The following is an 18,307-nucleotide window of genomic DNA, read 5'->3' on the forward strand; positions in this document are numbered from 1 at the left end:
TTGCAAACTTGAACTGAATTAAAAATTAGAGAGAAATCAGTTAAGTTGCTAAGCTTAACTAATTTTTAATGCCTTTAAGGCAAAATAATATAAACAATTACAGTATTTAATACTTTTTATATATATGCTCTTTTAAATTTAAATAATTTTTGTTATTATTTTCATTTCATTTATAATAAAAGATTTCTTAGTGATATGTTAGTGAGAAATTTGATGTTTAGGCTTAGGCTAATTTACAAGAAATTATTTTATATTTTTTATATAGTCTTTTTTTAATTTAAATAATTTTTTTTTAATATTATTTTTTATTGCTACCTTCAAATTTAATATTATATATAGTTATTTATTAGCTGCAGCTTTAATTTACTGGCACTTGCAACATTTTCACGCTTTAGTCTTGTTGGCTGTTGCCATAAGGCTGCATGTCTAAAACTTTACCTAACTGTGCACGATAGATGGCGCCACTTAATCTTTTACGCAGCATGCAAAAGCACGAACGTTGCACAAACAACCACAAGCAGCAACCAAATCCACAACAGCGTATAAATCTCATGTCTTGGTCGCAAAAGTTTTTTTTTCTCCAGACCGCACACACACAAACACACACAGCTAACCGGAATAGCCGTTTGAGTCCGCTGGCATTCTTTACGTAAATCCAAAGTTTTGTGCGGCGTATACGTAATACGTCTCACGCTTTGCTCTCTCGCTCACCTTACACGCACATCTCTTGCTCTGCAGCTGTCAGGTGTCAAAGTGTTGCAGTCAATGAGCTTTCCTTGCCAGCTTCGCTGCTCGGCCAACAACAACTTTTAGTGTTGGGCTTGGGTTTGGGTTTGGGTTGTGGGGTCGCCTTTTGGCTGCCCCAATGTTGTTGATAACGACGATAGCATCTTCTTTGCGCCAAAGCCAAAAGCAGCAGCAGCTGTCCTTTATCGTTGTCGTCATTTCTCTTCTATTCGGTTTTTGTCAAAAGCCTGGGCAACAATCCATAAACGAACAAATTGCCTGAAAATCAATTTTGTTGGCCAACGGCGACGTCGACGGCGGCGGCGGCTACTTTTGTATCAACTTTTCTTGCAACGCCTAAGTCGTAGCTTTTCTTTCTTTGCTGCTGGCTTTGTTAGCAAGTGTTTTGCTGCTTACGACTTTTCTCTTATTTTTTCTTTCTTGGCAGCAGACATTGGCATTGGCATAAGTAGCTTGACTTTTTATATATATACTATATATGGCATTTGTTGAACTGTTGAAATTTATGCGCATGTTTTGTCTGCGAACTCATGAGGTGTAAGAATTCCAATGTGTGACCTCAAAGTAGTGTCTGACTGTCTGGCCATAAACTACAGACGAAACTAGTTAGTTTGACTGCCAGCTGGTCAACAACAACAACAAAAAAGGAAAAGAAGTCAAGAGCTCTGTCTGGTAGTTGCAATCGAAAGGTTATGGCATAAAGTTTGCTTTTGATTTTGATATAAACAAAGTCGCGTGGCTTTAAAAGCAGAAAACGTTAAACATGTTTAAAGTTCAAAGATTTACAATATTTATATTAATTATTGATATTGTAAATCTAATAATGAAATTTTTGGTTTTAGCAAATCTTTACTTATTATTTATGCTATATAAATATATTTTTATTATTAATTAAGAAATCAGATAATGAAATTTTGTAGTTTCAAAGCTCTTTTTGGTTGAAGCAAATCTTAACTAGTTTTTTATGCTATGCAGTCAATTAAAATATTATTTTAAAAATATATTTATTATTAATTAAGAAATCAAATAATGAAATTTTTAATTTCAATGCTCTTTTTGGCTTAATTCAATTATATAAAATAATTCAAATTATATAAAATAAATTTTTATATTTAGTTAAATTAAGTAATTAATTTTTTATACTATTTATAATTGTTATTGGCAATTTTGTTGCCAAAATTATTAAAGTTATTAAATTTTGATCGCTGCTCAATTTAAATTCACTTTGCAGCTGTAGCTTAATTTCTGCCTAATATGTTAGCTCTCAAATTCATTAAAGCCAAGTTAGCTTCGAGTTCACAAGTTGCTTTCGATTTGTCACATTAAACGCTTGACTTAATTCCCAAATGCTTATGACTGAACAATTAGCCACCGACTGACAATTGCACAGAGAGAATATTATGGTCAGCTATAGCCTGAGCCTGAGCCTGAGCCTGCCTGCCTGCCTATTTATGCTGCTTAACGATTAAGCTCTAAATGTCACTTAAATGTCATTTGATTAGACGTAGACAGGCAAGTCCTGTAACCAACTGGGCTGTGGGCTGGCAGTGAGTTGCAGTTGCTGCAGCCAAACCAAAGGTGAACAATTATCGGCACTTAAGCGTGGCAAATAGCGCGAGCCAAGGATGCAACATAATTTAGTCTGGGGGGCAGCAGCTGGCGGCCAACGGAGCGCAGCTTCATTTCCTGTTGCTGCAAATGCAACTGAGCGTACATAATTAATTATTTGTGCAACTGTTGCAACTGCCCAAGTATGTATGTGTGTGTGTGTGTGTGTATTTGTGTTTGGCAATGCGATTTACTTTTCTCACACAAACAAATACACATGCGCTTTCACTACTCTCTCTCTCTCTCCTGCTCTCTCTTTGCGCCACAGCTGTGGTCAATTAACAAATGTTTGCGGTCAAAATTGCATACAAATTGAATGACTTGGTCCATGGGCAGTGTATGTTAGTCAACTGATTGATAAATCGATCGATGCATGCATCAAGTGTGTGTGAGACAAAAAAAGAGACTAATAAACTTTTCATTAACTTGAGTTAATTAAAAGAAAACTTTGGCTAATTCATTAGATATGTTATAAAGTTAATGCAGCTCAAAAATTCTGTAAATTGTTTAAAGAGCAAAGTTGTCGATGCTTCAAACTAATCGATACTTTTTTTGCTCGATATTCAATTTAGCTACTAATCAAAATTCCACATACGCTAATTATTATTAAGTCAAGTTCAATAAACAGCAAAAATTATGAAAATAGTTTAAACAGCAAAAATATGTCGATACTTAAAACTAATCGATAATTTTCTTGCTCGATATTCAAATTAGAAAAATTCCACATACGTTAATTATTATTAAATCAGTTCAACAAACAGAAAAAATTCAGCAAAAATTATAAAAATAGTTTACACAGTCTTAGACTTGGAGACTAAAGCTTACAAATGTTGATACTCCAAACTAATCGATAATTTTCTGATCGATATTGAGGTGGAGATTGTTGCGACTAATAAAAATTTATATAAATGTATTAAGCGAAAAAAAAATAGTAGTAGTAAAAATAGTAAAAACAGCTTAAAGAGCAAAGAAATTCTTAGACTGCATACCATGTTTGTGTGTGTGTGTGTGTGTCAATAAAATGACGAATGTTTTACAAGCGGCAATTAATCCGTCTGTATGCTTTGGCTCTGCCCCCCAGCCAACCCACGAATGAGGCAAGCACATAAAATTTTGCGGCATATACGTGACCATAATTGCAACAAGAGACGAAACTGGCCGTAAAACACACAAACACATAAAAAAACACAGAGAGCGAGAGAAGCAGCAGCACAAGTGGCAGCAACAAAGACACACAGAAGCTAAAGGCGACAAAAACTACAAAATTGCGCAGTGCAGTTTGGCGGGGAGGGGGCGCAGCAGGGCGTGGCATATAAAAGAAGAAAAAATTGCAAGGCAGCAGCAGCAGCAGCAGCAGTGGCAGCTATATAAAATGAAGGATAACAAGGATTTACATTAATTCAGTGGCGACATCGTAAAATGCCAAGACAGAAAAGCCACAAATGTTAACTATACAAAGTTGCTATTGTTGTTGTTGTTATTGTTGTTGTTGCTGGCACAAAGTTTTTTAATTGAAAACTAGCAGAGAGTATCATAGCATCAGCATATGGCTTGGCAGTCCAGGATACGCGCAATTAATCAATTGTGGTCTATGATAAACTTCAAATGTGTATAACACGCTTCAATTTATAAAACACGCTCAGCTGGCAAAAGGCGCCAAAGCGACAGCCATCAATCAAAGCCGCTTTCGGGGTGTGTGTGTGTGTGTGTGACTTAAAGATCTTTAAAGGCAGCACTTGCTTTTTTTTTTCAATTTAATAAGTGCTCGCCTGGTTTGGCTCTGGGCGCGCACTCAAGCATATGATAGGGATAATGTTGCATCGATTTTTATACGAAACGCTGTCTAAGGCCTGTAAGCAAACACCCACCCATCCACCCACTCACTCACTCACTCAAGTGTCAGTTGGCATTCAAAAGCTTTGGCACGTCCAGTTACGTAGAAAAATCTTAGCTTAGCTTAAAAGCCAGACGGCCACAGTTTTAAATGCATTGAGAGAAATTTGATTGGCAGCAACATTTATTCAATTTTATAATACCAAGTGCAGTAGTTTATATTTCTATATGTTTATTAAAAAGTACAGAAAGTGACGCCATGTTATGCTTACAGACTTATGTTAGTCTGCTTAACATTTTTATGTTAAAAGCTAACATCGATAGTTTCTTAATATCGAAGCAAAGTTTTTAGTTATCGCTCCTAGTCTGTTAGTCTGTTATATAAATATTATTATGTAGCTAATCTTTAGTCTTGGATTTGAGTCTGCCTATAAATTTCTTGCAGTGTAGCGTAGGCTTAGGCATAAACACTTAGAAAATCGTTGGGCATTTGACAAAAAAAAAAACGCAAGCTACAGCTTTTGTTTACTTGTCTGCCTATATAACAATAACAAATGTATTATGTGCATTGTTTTTTTGCTGAAACGTTGCTGCTAGAATTTACAATATTTAGTAAATTGTTTAAATAAGTTTAGTCAAACTCTTGGCAGTTTACTTTGGTACATTTGCTTATCGATCTTCAATATCAACTCAAAGCTAAAATCAATGGATTGACCACATCGAGCAGACTCTATAAGTCAGCAGGCATTTTAAATAAAATATTTATTGTTATAAATTTTTGCTTTATATGCATGGAAATTGTAAATGAACTATGATTAGTTAATAAAGTGCTTCAAGGCAAAAGCGAAACCTTAGCTATGCCTCAATCTAATTGTTTGCACAGTAGGGAACTGTCTCGCCATTATGCACACGGAACTGCAACAAAGCAATAGGAAGGAAGAGAGAGAGAGAGAGAGAGAGCGCGCGAAACCCACTTGAGTTTGCACCTTGTTGGCTCTTCACTTTGGCCATTTTAATTTCATTTTCGCTTATTGCAATTTTCTTGCTGTGCAAACTTTTTTCGACCCCCACCCCCCACGCCCAATGGCAAAACACAAACGAGGCAAAAGTTTAATTTTCGTGGTTACTTTGGCTCGCAAAACTTGCGGCGTATTTCATTTGTAAATAGCGCAAAATGGCAACAGGATATTGATGCAGCCTGAAGCCTGCAGCCAGCAGCAGCATCCTTTTGTCTGTCTATTGTCTGCAGCATAGTGCACTACTCATAGCTAATGTGTGTGTGTGTGTGCCAGTCTGTGTCTGTGTGTTAGTTGGCAACTTTTCATTAAACACACCTTAAGGCAGCGCAAATGGCGCAAACTTTGTCCTGCCAAGCAGGACACATGTGTCCTTTCTTTTCAAATTTCGTCACACCCCACCGACCCCTTTACTATTGTTGTGTTTTGCCCTCTCGCTCTCACTCTCTCTCTCACTCTTGCTGCTCTACTAAAGTAACTCAAAAGAAATTCTTTTCCTTACGGCGCACGGTATTTGCCTTTGGTTGGCAAGTGCAAATAAAAGCGGAAATGAAAATTGTGTGCCTGCAAGCCAAAGGCGCACCCCTCACCCCTCACCAGCACCCTGAGGAAATCTCTGACTCGCACTCACACACACACAGCTTCGAAATAAGTTAAAGTAGCTAGTTTTTAGCCAAGTTTCCTCTACTTTCGCCTTTCTTTCTGCTCTTCCTTGCCAGTTACATTTCATTTGTGTCACGTCGCACATTCGCCTTTGACAGTTTCAAGCAGGTTCTCTCTTTGCTGGAGAAGCGTGCAAAAAATTGCTCTAAATAGTTTCGAATGTTATTACACTGCCGCTGCTCTTCGCCTCACCCCTTTGAGAGCGTCTTACTTGCATGCGATTTGTATCTGTGCCTTCATTCGTTCTTTATTTTTTGCTTTTAGCGCCACAATTGGCCTGAAGTGGCCATTGATGAAAGGCAGCGCGTATTTTGCCTTTGTGTTGTGCCAATATCTATTTCATTCAATCAGCGCCATGTATTTGCACAAAACTGAGCTAACACGTTCATGTGTGTGTGTGTGTGTGTGTGTTTAAAATATCTGCGGAATTTAGTTCATAGTTTGTTTTCTTTAAATTTATATAGCATAAGCCTTAAAGTCAGTTGCCTACCTCAGACCCAAAGAACTTAGAGAGAGCTTAGCACATTTATTTTATTTGCTAGATATGAATCCATATTTATTCTCCTAATCAGGCAATTAATTAGAGTCAAGCTAGCTATAGACAAAGTCATAAAAGCTTTATATGCCTTGCTTTATTTTTAATTAGCTTTGTGCACATTGAAAATTTATAATATTATTTAAGCTTTGTTATTTCGCTCTTTAAGTTTTCGTTAGCTCTGCGCAAGTTTTTGTTAGATTGTCTAAGATCTGCCATATTATGTTTATATGCCTCAAGTAGCTCATTCTTCTCAATAAGTGAAGATTTTAGAGAACTTAGCTCTACGTTTAACTGTCCATATGATTTTAATAACGCATCAACATTCTGCGCTTTGAGTTTGTCTTGCAGCTGATTCACATATTTTAGGATCGGCTTCACTGTCTCGTATGTATATCTACCACACTGCTCGTCCATAAAGGGTGATGTGAGGGTGCGAGGCTAACACAACAAAAAGTATTTTAAATTATCACAAATTAAATTTCATTTGCTGCTCACCTTAGGCTCGTCGCTGGCTGAAGCTTCAAGGACTCCATTTATAGCCAATATGAAAATTAAAAAAATATAATTCCACTTCATTTTAAAAATTAACTTTCTCTCTCTTAGCTCAACGTATGACTGCAAATAAAATGTAATACGCAAATTAAATCAGTTAAATTGATTTTGAGCTTAAAATTTATTTTAAATGTGACATAAACATGACCAATTAGCATGATGCTTGCTAGCGTTTATTTAATAGTAGAAAATTATAATTTGTATGCTTTAAATGTTATAGTTTATATTTTGAGCTGCATAAATTGTGCATAAATTTAATTAAGCTGCGTTTTCACAATATTTTGAGCGTTATTTAACTTATGTAATCACAATTTGTTGCCATTTCATGCTACTGCCTAAGAAGATGCCACGAAGTGTAAAGTTAACGTTTGATGCTAGTTTGACTTTGCTTTATTGGAAATTAAAAGGTGAACAGCGCTTAGCATTGATTACTGATATTTAAAGCAAGCAAATTTTTAGTCACAATTGTCATTTATCGCTCAGTCCCCCTCAACCTACAGGACGAATGAGCATTTTAACTTATTTCAAGAGCGGTATTATCACGCCAATGAATAGCGAGACTATGTTTTTTTTTGCAGTATGATAGTACTTTACATTTAAATTACTGCAGATAGAGATATATGAATTATTTGCTTAAATATGTTGTGGGCTTTTAGATACATACCACTTAACACAATCATTGTACCACCAACCTCCAGTCCTATAACGCAGTTGCACAGGTTGTAACCCTTCCAACTTTTCAATTATCCCGATCTTTAGTTGTAAATTTCATATGTTCATGGTATCTCATCTGATCGTTATTCTCGTAAGCCCCAGTATATGCACCCAACGATTGCAATTCAAATAGATCAGCCTCGCTTCCCACTCGCAAATTGTCATAGTGAGCGGCGAACCATTCGTTGTTAAACTTTTCTATGTAAATATATAATTCATGTCGCTGTGAGTGTGTAATGTGGTGGATCTTGGTCAAACCCAGAAGGAAATCCCCATCGAAGGATCCAAAGCCGTCGCGATAAGCATTCCAATCCCTCTGGAAATTCTGTGTTCCGTTTATTCGCTGCTGAATGATTGTCCAGCCTGAACCCGGGGCTGTCATCACTGCAAAGCACTTGAAATGGCTTCATACCGGGCACTAGAATCTCATGTACACCAACAGTGTCTGCAAATGCTTAACAACTATTGGGAATATGCTCTTCCGATTCATGAGTTTTATTAGCATCATTTTTAATTTGATCATGTAACTTATCTGTTTGGCCTTGCAGTTCGATAGTTTTTCTAGAAATGATAACAACTTTCTGGGAACAATGTAAACACAATGAAAAGTATTTTAAATAAATTTCACATTATCACAAATTAATTCCACTGCTGCTCACCTCAGTCTCGTTGCTGGCTGAAGCTTCAAAGGCTCCATTTCGAGCCAATATGAAAGCAATTAATAAAGTGGAATTGCATAAACACTTCAATTTTTAAAAAATTCGATTGCTAATAATTTAATTTAAACTGCACGCGTTTGAAATTAAAAGTAAACTAAAGTAAGAATTATATTTGGCAAATGTGTAGCTATAGCGCGGATAAGAGATAACCTAAGCATGAGCAGATCAAGTTGAGCAATAAATTGCGCCCCGAGTATTCATTTTGATGAATAATTCTCTAAATAACGTAAATATATATTTATTATTAAACACTTGTATTCAATTATTTTTAATGCAACATTGCGCGGTGATCAACATAGAAAATATTTCCATACAGCATTTGAAAGTAAAGAGTGTGTTAGAATATATTTTTAATGTTCATTGTTTACTTTATTCAATATTAAAAATTTGACATTCATGATATTCATTAGTTAGAATTATAGGGACGAATCAGCATTTGAACCTTGTACAGAGAGATGTACTTCTCCCAATACAAATAATTCTTATCACCTTTTTTTTCAAGTAGGTGGTACTCTCCATTTAAATTGCTGCAAAAAAGAAATGTTACTTCTCTGTTTGAATATTAAGAGCTTTTAGAAACATACATTCCTCTACAAGAGCCGTGCCACCAACCTCCATACGGTTGCTTCGGACAATAGGAATGTTTCCGATCGTATGTTGCAAATATATAATATAACTCCGGTCTAAAATTATCGTGATTGTCGTTGAACCCAGTATATGCACCCAACGATTCCAATTGAAAATTATTTTTCTCGCTTGCCACTGAAAAATTGTCATAGCGAGCGGCGAACCATTCCTTGCTAAACTTTTCCATGTAAATATATAATTCATGTCGCTGTGCGAATGTCATGTGGTGGATCTTAGTCAAACCCAAAAAGAAATCCCCATCGAAGGATCCAAAGCCATCACGGTAAGTGTTCCAATCCCTCTGGAAATTCTCTAAGCCGTTTATTCGTTGCTGAATTACTATCCAGCCTCTACCCGCTGGGCTGTCATCATTGCAAAGCACTTTAAATGGCATCAGACCAGGCAAATTAATAATTGGTGAACATTTTTTTCTCTCATCTTTAGTTTTTTGCTCTTCTAATTTTTTTTTCTCATCTTTAGTTTTTTGGTCTTGTAACTTAATTATTTGGTCTTGCAGTTCATTAATTTTGTTTGACTTGATGATGAGTTCTTGGGCAGTATTGTTCAGCTTGGTTAGTAACTCATTTTGATTTCTGCGCTCCTTCTCACATTTTTCTGAATTTTCTATATATTTTTCACAAAGCTGTTCAATCTTTTTCCCATTAGTTTCGGTTGGAGCGTTAAGTTTTGCTATTTCATTGTGTATATTGTTGTTAGATTCTCTAAGATCTGCCATATTATGTTTATATGCGTCAAGTAGCCCATTCTTCTCCCTAAGTGAATATTTTAGAGAAGTAAGCTCTACATTTAACTGTCCATTGGCTTTTAGACACGCATCAACATTCTGAACTGTGAGTTTGCTCTCCACCTCATGCAGATGTATTAAGATGGGCTTCAAAGTCTCGTATGTATATCTACCACACTGCTGGTCCATGAAGGGGGATGAGGTGCGAGGCTAACACAACGAAAAGTATTTTAAATTATCACAAATTAAATTTCACTTGCTGCTCACCTTAGGCTCGTTGTTGGGCGTAAGCTTCAAGGACTCCATTTAGTGCCAATATGAAAGCAATTATAAGAAATATAATTGGCCAAATGTTTACACTTCATTTTGAAAACAAACTCTCTCCCTCTTAGTTAAGAGTTAAGAACTTATGACTGCAACAAAATATTTTCAATAATTATTTGGTAAACTGTTTAAAGTTGTTAAAATTCAATTTGATTGGCAATTGGCAAAGCCATAAAAATATATTGAAATATTGTGATATTTGTATTGAGCTGCTAATTTAAATCTATTTAAACAGCTTGCAAGTCGAAACGCAACTAAAATCAGATAAATAGATTTTAAGCTTATAGTTTATTTCAAATGCGGCATAAACATGACTAATTAACATGAAGATTGTTAGCGTTTATGTAATAGTACAAAATTATAATTTGTATGCTTTGAATGTTATAGTTTATATTTTGAGATGTGTGAAATTTTAGCTGTGTTTTCCACCATAGACAAATTCATGAAAAGCTTTTTGACACATTCAAAAATCTATTAAATTATTTATGAAAGCTTAGGCAATTGATTGATTACAGAAACAGAAATAGCAACTAGTTTTCCCCTAGCAAATATCAAATAAGTCCAATAATGATTGATGCTACAATTTAAGCTGTGAGTGAAAGCCAAGCTCAATTGCCTTTATTTGCATTTTGTAGCAGTTGGGGGGGAGAAGAACTTCAATGCGCTCAGCTAAGCCTAGAGCTTAAATTGCTGCCCGCTATTAACAACCCTCGCGCGTTGTTCAAAGTGCAAGCACGAAAATCCAAATTCCCTTGAGGCAAAACAGCAGACGTAGAGATAGAGCGAGAGCGAGAGCGAGAGAGAGAGAGAGAGAGAGAGTTTCACCTGTTTTGTTAGGCTGCTGACTAATTGGGCTTACTCCAAAAGCAAAAGCAAAAGCAACAGCAGCAGCCGCATCAGGCGTAGGCTGACAGCTAAAACTAACAAATTTCCATTACGTCAAGAGCAACTCGAACGAAAAATGTGCGTGTGTATGCGTGTGTGTGTGTATGTGAGTGTGAGCAGACAGCCAGCAGGCCATTAATAGAGCATTAAGCGTTAATAACTCCGATGACATGCAATGACCAATAGGCAGTGGTGCTTGCGGCTTTGGTTGCCCAAAAACTAAGAGCTATTCATGCTGATTCGCTCTCTCTCTCTTTCTCAGCTATATGCCTCATTTGGTGGCGCACCATAATGTAGAACAAATACGAAAATCTGCTGATAATCGGCTTATAGTTTTTCGCCTCTCAGCCAATTTTCGCCAACTACGCAGGCCATAATTTAGCCAGCCACAGCCAAAGCCGAAGCCAAAGTGAAAGCCAAAAGCAAAACGTTGCGCATGGGGTGTAATCATTATTTTCAATGGCGACTACCAAACAATGCAAGTGGCAAAGGCAGCATAATGAACCCTAAATAAAAGTGGAAACTTTTTGGCTTGAACTTTCTCTTCACGCTTAACACTTTTCCGCAACAATTTATCGTACTTGTCGTTGAACGGAAGTGTTTGGCATTGCCAAAAAAAAATATATATATAGAGAAGCAGCAGCAGATGAAGATAATGCCGCAAGACTTGCAAGAGCAGAACTCTTACAGTTGCTACTATTATAAGCAGCAAAGGACCAAGTTTTTTGTAAGCAGCAGCAAATCCTTGGCGACTGCCACTGAGCCTGCCACACACACACACACACAAATTGTCAGTAAAAACTTGCCACGCGTATTGCATTTCAAAGCAGAGCAAGCAAAGCTTTGCTGCTGCTGCTGTGGGAAATCAGTGAAAATACGTAAACCGCTAGCATTATATGAATTTCAACATTGATTACAAATAGCGTGGAAACGACAATACGCATTTAATTTGACAAAAAAAACTTTAGCTACTATTTTAGTTAGGCTATTATCTATAACAAAAAGTCTAGAAAAATTTATTTGTGCTACAAATTGACTGAGCTGCAAATTAAATCCATTTAAATTGCCTTATTATAATAATAATAATTATTTAACATGTGTAATGAATTTTTTAAGCTCAAATGAATTTTTTTTATTACATTTGGCGTTTTAATATTTTTTTAAATTTAAATAATGCTCAAGCACGCATTAGTAAAATGCAATAAAATATTCTTTTTTTTATTTGATTGTTACAAAATTTACTTAATATTTAAAAAATATAATTCATATCAAAATATGTTTCTTTTGTTTTCCATATCTTTCAATCACAAATCTAAAACTGTCTCTAGCCACTTACTTAAGTAAATCAATTTGTTGGCATTTGCTAGCTGTACTTTGGTATATTATATTACGCATACGCTACGTAGCACACAGCACTTACTTGTCGCCGCTGTCTCTCTCTGAACTCAAAGCAAACGCATATACACAATTGGATTGACTGCTGCCTAAGCTAAGCTCGCAGACGTCTGCCCATTTGCTAACCCTCTAGACTAGACCCAAACTAGATTTGACTGCAGCAGCAGCAGCACAAATTGTCTTCAAATACAAAAGAGACAGAGACAATCAGCGTACAAATCAAATATGTAAGTGCTGCAAATTTAATTTACATATATAGCATATACTACTATACAAGTTACTATAGCATTACTAATCCCTAGACAGAGTTTTCAAGGCGGCGGCATTTTGCCATATCATTTGCTCTGATTTTTCGCGTATGCTATAAATAAATAAAAAGCGAGAATAGAGTGAAGTGAAGTAAACAAAGCAAACGCTGGCGGGCAACAGGCGTCCAATATGCCACAGATATAACGTTTGGGGAGTGTGAAGCGGGCGGGCGGCTGCTGCCAATTGGAAGCGCCAACGCGTAAAAGCGTTTATTACTATAAATATTAAAATGGGATTATCAAACAAACGTACTTCAGGTTTTTATTACATTTTCTTGAGCAGGCAGGAGCAGACATTGTTACCGTGTCTCAGTCTCAGTCTCAGTCTGAGTCTCTCTAGAGTTTTAGCCTTGGGGCTGCTGCTGCGTTTAACTGCAGGCTTGCAATTTCTACTGTTGACTTTTGGCATCACTTTCGACTTTTCGGCACGTAAACGCAATGCCTGGTGCGCTCTATCTCGCTCTCTCTTTTGCTTTTGCTGCCAGCGCCACTAGAGAGATTTACTTATGAAAAATAAATTTGCGCTTGAGTCCTGCTAACGTCTCTGCCCTTTAACACGCCGACGTTGCCTTTGTTGCGTTCGCTCGCGCTCGCTTGTTATTTATGCTCGGCTGCGCGTTAATCTTCAAATGGAGGTTGAAGCAGCAGCAGCCACCACCGACCAGTGTTGTATAGCGGCACAATTTATGTGCATGCCGCGGCATGAGGTTAAAAATTATGTTGCATACCTTTGGCAAGGTAATGGGAAATTTTCACGCCACGCTGTGCAGTTGCAACTGCTGCTGGCTGCTGGCTGCAACACAGTGAGTGTGATTAAAGTTTGTACATATTTGAAGTGCCGCAAATGGCGAACGCTAAGCAGATAAATTGCAGCTGGGCGAAAAAATACCGCTGGCATATAATTTAAAAGCTTGCAGCAGCACATTATAGTAAACAGTTGTGGGTCGGGCTAATCAGACACTTAATCAATCAGTTGTGTGCAAGTCCTTTATGTGCTGAGTGCTTATTAAATGGAGGGTTAGTTTTAAATATGAAAATATTTGCAGAAACATGCAGTTTAGCTATAATTAAAAAGCATTAGACTGCGATATACACTTTGCGTCAAATTTTATATTGCTGCAGACTTGCGGATTCAGCAATTAGTTTATCTTTTGATTGTTACATATCTTTACTCCAAATTAAAATGCCCGCTTTACATTATTAAAGTGTATCACTAAACATTTTTTTAGCCTTTTATATGCTAAGTGGTTATTCACTAGAGAGATAATTTTGTATATAGAAATATTTGGTTGCGGAAATCAAGCAGAAAAATATGCATATAAAGAAGAAAGCAGCTTAACTTTAATTGAATTACACTCGACTGCGATATACACTTTGCTTCTAATTTTATATTGTTTGCAGACTTGCGGATACTGCAATTAGTTTAATTAACTTTACTCCAAATGCATATACCCGCTTCTCCTAACTAAAGTGTATCACAGCTCATCTAAATTTATTTAAAATAAAGTTACACAATTATTTTACTCACGTACGCACTCTTAATGCAATTTTCATACCCAACGATCTCGCATAAATGCATGCAAATTGTTGTTTTTAAACTGTTTTTTATATTTTAGTATTGTTTTTTTTTTTTAAGCTTTATTGCATTTTTAATGGCATTTTATTTGGTGCGGCGATTCCCTAAAGCAATTAATGCCTTAGTAAGCCACAACAAATGTCAGTTTATGGCCTTAACAATAAAAGCCCAAAACTGGCTTTTGCCACCTTTGGCTAACTCAATTTAAAACATTGCCACGTGACACTCGAAACTCGAGCGTGTGGCAACAAAAACAAAAGCTGCTAACATATGTATGCATGCCACAAAGGACACACAGACACACACGCATGTGGCACCTAAAACACACACACACACACAGTAACAAATTGACCTTGACTAAATAATTGAGCAGCAGCAAAATTTACTTAACCACACAAAAGCGAGTGAGAGGAGTTAGACTCTAAGCTGACTGTTGTCTGCTGACCAGCGCAAGATAAAAGATAAAAACGCACACACACACACACACACACACATGTGTGCCAAAAGAAAACTTTTTAATTTTAACACATGCGAAAAGTTGCAGAAGGAGAGAGACAGAGAGAGAAAGAATTGCTGCTGCTGCTGCTGCTGACGACACACGATATAAACGGAATAACTTATTTTCGTTGGGGAATTAAGGCAATTTGTAGCATACTTTTTGGGGCTTTTTTTGGGGGCTGCCCGCATTGCCTGTTGTTGCAGCTTTATGATGCCACAACAACAACAACAAAAACGACAAGTCAAGCGGACATCACAAATTAATTTCACGTACAGCGCTTAAGTCTGCGCGTGTGTGTGTGTGTGCGCCATACTTTTAGCCAAACGCTAGCATCATAAAGTTGCTTTGGCGCTCATACTCTCTATATAAACGCAAATTTCGTATAAAACTATTATAGTGCATAGCTCTAGTCGGCATACTAAAAATTATAGCTTTGCTTTTTTTTCTTTTTGTCATATGCAACTTTTGGCGGCACATTTGGGTTTTTGCCTGGCAAAGTTTTAGTGCCTTGCCTTGACCACAAGCAATGCGCATGTGTGTGTGTATACAATTTAAAAAGTATGTGCTTGTGTGTGTGTGTGTGTTGCATGTGCGTGCAGTTGGCTCATTTGGTGCTCGTTTTAATTTAAAACATACTTGCAGGCGCAGCTCTTTATGAACTTGCTGCCTCTCGCTCTAACACACGTTGAGAGCTCTAAGCGTGATCTGCCTGCATTTTCCGTATGAAAAATTAAGTATTTTCTGCCTGCGTGCTAGCTGCACATTTAAATTTAATCATTTTCTTGTGTAAAAATGATTTTAATTGTTGTTCAACGCATTAAAAATTTTGTCGTTGCGTTGCTGCACTTGCCGCTGATTGCATCAAAATGTGGCATAATAGTAACACAAAATTTTAGAACTTGTTTGCTTAAACGATTAATAGCAAACGATAAGCGCACAGCCGCTTATGATTAATGCTTCAAATAATATTTATAGTCAAACTTAATTGAGCTAAATTAATTAACAATTTGCTAATAATTTTTACAATTTGTCTTGTCAGCTTGGGCCACAGCTAACAATTTATCAAACGCGTTACGCCCAAAACTAACCAAAAGTTCCAAAAAAATCTAAAAAAAACAGCCACTCAACTTGCAAATGTTTTTGTTTGATGATTTGAGCGCGCCAGCCCAAACGTACGCTGGCATACACAGGATATGACTTTGAGCCACTTCCGGCAACAGACACACACACATACAACAGAAGAAACATGGCTTGCAGCCACGCCTCTCTCATGTGTGGCGCTGCAAAATTGAATGCCTGCTGGCTGCTCAAGGCTGTTTACGCGCCAGTTAGACAAAATTCAAATAAACTTACAGCAGTTGCAATAACAGCGCCAGCCCAAAAAAGAAAAAAAAAAGCATCTATCAGCAGCGTCTAGTATGTGCTTTATTCTCTCGCCTTTGTGCAAGCATAAAAATGCAACGGAAACCAACTGCAATAGTTGTGCAACGAGGCAATAAAGTTTATTGCAAATACATTTAGCTTGTCTTTCTTTTTTGCTGCCATTTGCTGGGTGCGGCAGACAAACTTTAGCATTGAACTTGAGACTTGAACGTGTAAGCAAGCATGTTAATCGAAGGTGTAGAGCTTATTGATGTGGAACAATATTTGAGTATATTTATTTAATATTTAAATACAATAAATTTATGCTGTGCCTACGATAAGTTTAAAGTGTGTATGAATATTAAACATTTATTTTAGCATGGCTACAATTTTTTAGTCTTTTTTAGTCTTTTACCATTTGGCCATTTAGTTCTTAGCCATTACGCTTTTGGCTGCAATTACAAATACAGACAGTACATAAAACCTGCAGCAACTGAACCATTATTTAGCCACTTTTTTTACAGTTACTTACCTTATACGCCACTGAAATGAATTGCGCAGGCAGCCACTACAATTTCCTGTTCAAACTTTCTGCTGTTTTGTTTTTTTTATAGTTTTTTTTTTATTGCTATCTAATTTGGCGCGCACATGCGAAAATTTGACTAGCCACGCCCACCACTATGCTATCAATGCCGCCTTAAGCAAAAAGTCGTCAGGCGTAGGCGAAAACAAAAAGAAGTTTGAACGTTTGCACGCGTGTTAGAGCTTAGCAGCTGCTAACGCTTATGTGGGCGTGTACTACACCAATTTGGGCAAAAATTTAATCAGCTTAGCGTGTAACACACACACACAGCCTTAAAGTTTAATATTATATGTTCGATTTAGTTTTGTTTGCTTTAGTTTGGGGCAACTTGTCGTCGTAGCCATGACCATAAAGGTTTTGCTATTTTCAATTATTGCTTTTTAAATTGTTGTCTTGTTTACACAAGAAGCTGGCGACGTAACGTAGACAATTTTTTTTGGCAAATGACAGAATATAAGTTGAACAAAGCATTTAATTTCTTGCGTTTTTCATAAGAAAAGCTTGCCCGCTGGCTGGCGCCAACGCTATTTTGTCGTTTCTTTATACTTGACTGAAGTTTTGAGTAAGCTGAGAAATGTGTGTGTGTCTGTGTGTGTGTGTGGGTTGCGCACAGTGATTGATGTTGACGAACCAGTCTATTAAGCTAACAGAGTTGATTGCAACAGATACAAATAGTAGACACTGCAGTCTCTACACAGAGTCTAAGTGCTTGTTAACAAAAGGAAACACTAATTTGCAGTATTGTGTTGCCGCCTGCTGCTGAGTCAGCGATAAAGGAGCAGAAACTTGCAAGAAATTTCTATAAATTTTTTCGTATTTAAGATTAACCAAACTTTTTCTCGCTCTATATCTTGGCAGCAAGCATCAAATTTGTTTGCTATATCAAGAGTTAGTCAAGTATAAAGCAAAGCTAACGGAAATCTGTCAATGGCACTCAAAATGGTTGCCCTTCAATTGTCTGCGACTATCTCTAAGCTGTGGCAACACTGATTGTGTGTGTGTGTGTGCGTGTCAACGTCAAACACTTCTTGTTAGCAAGTGTTTTATGTATGTGAATTTTACCCGCTGCTTTTCAATTTTCCGCAACACTTTGCAACTTTTTTTTTGTTCACAAGCATTTCTGTTAGAATTTTGGGTTGCTTTGTTTTTTTTTTTCTGTTACGATTTCTGTTTAATTTTCAACGCAACGCGTTTCAATTTTCTCTTTAGCCTGTCCGCATGCCAGTTGCTGTTTCTGTTTGAGTTTTCACGCTTGCGAGTGTGTGTGTGTGTGTGTGCTTGAGGAAAACTTCTTGTGCCGACAACGACTGTCGATAAGCTGGCAACAAAGCACGTGTCGCGTTGCCTCAAGCCTCGCCTCGCCTCGCTTCGCGTCGTTTATGGTTATGGCTCTTGGCATTGGGTGCAAAAGCATTGTTGTTTACTCCTTATGGCTTTTGTCTAATAGTTGCAATTGTGGTCAAGTGCCAGGGCGTAGCTCTGGAGCTCTCAACTTTTATAGTGCCCTGGCCTCGCCTTAGAGCCTCTTGACTCTCAAGCAGATTTGAGCTCAGCAGTCAAATATAAGTACTACACCCCTTTTAGAAAAAGATCCCATAGCATTAATTATATTT

At 37.0% G+C, this 18,307-nt stretch overlaps 1 protein-coding gene across 1 annotated transcript; it reads right to left on the minus strand.

Annotated features, from left to right (window-relative positions):
• Window positions 1–8,758: 8,758 nt before the first annotated feature.
• Window positions 8,759–10,068, minus strand: LOC108599169 (fibrinogen-like protein 1). Its single transcript, XM_017985955.2, has 3 exons — window positions 10,030–10,068; window positions 8,975–9,972; window positions 8,759–8,917 (listed from the first exon to the last, which is right to left on the minus strand). Exons 1-3 carry the CDS (start codon window positions 10,066–10,068, stop codon window positions 8,797–8,799), a joined length of 1,158 nt encoding a protein of 385 aa, XP_017841444.2. The 3' UTR covers window positions 8,759–8,796.
• Between the last annotated feature and the right edge of the window lie 8,239 nt (window positions 10,069–18,307).

The sequence above is a fragment of the Drosophila busckii genome, chromosome 3L, assembly GCF_011750605.1.
Source record: "Drosophila busckii strain San Diego stock center, stock number 13000-0081.31 chromosome 3L, ASM1175060v1, whole genome shotgun sequence".
NCBI classification, from domain to species: Eukaryota; Metazoa; Arthropoda; class Insecta; order Diptera; family Drosophilidae; genus Drosophila; species Drosophila busckii.

Bases quoted from the DNA above. Each gene is read 5' to 3' on its own strand.
- LOC108599169 (XM_017985955.2), bottom strand. From the start codon at position 10,068: ATGGAGTCCTTGAAGCTTACGCCCAACAACGAGCCTAAG. The intron at 9,973-10,029 runs GTGAGCAGCAAG...TCGTTGTGTTAG, and splicing joins CGCCCAACAACGAGCCTAAG to CCTCGCACCTCATCCCCCTT. The intron at 8,918-8,974 runs GTATGTTTCTAA...TCTTTTTTGCAG, and splicing joins CACGGCTCTTGTAGAGGAAT to CAATTTAAATGGAGAGTACC.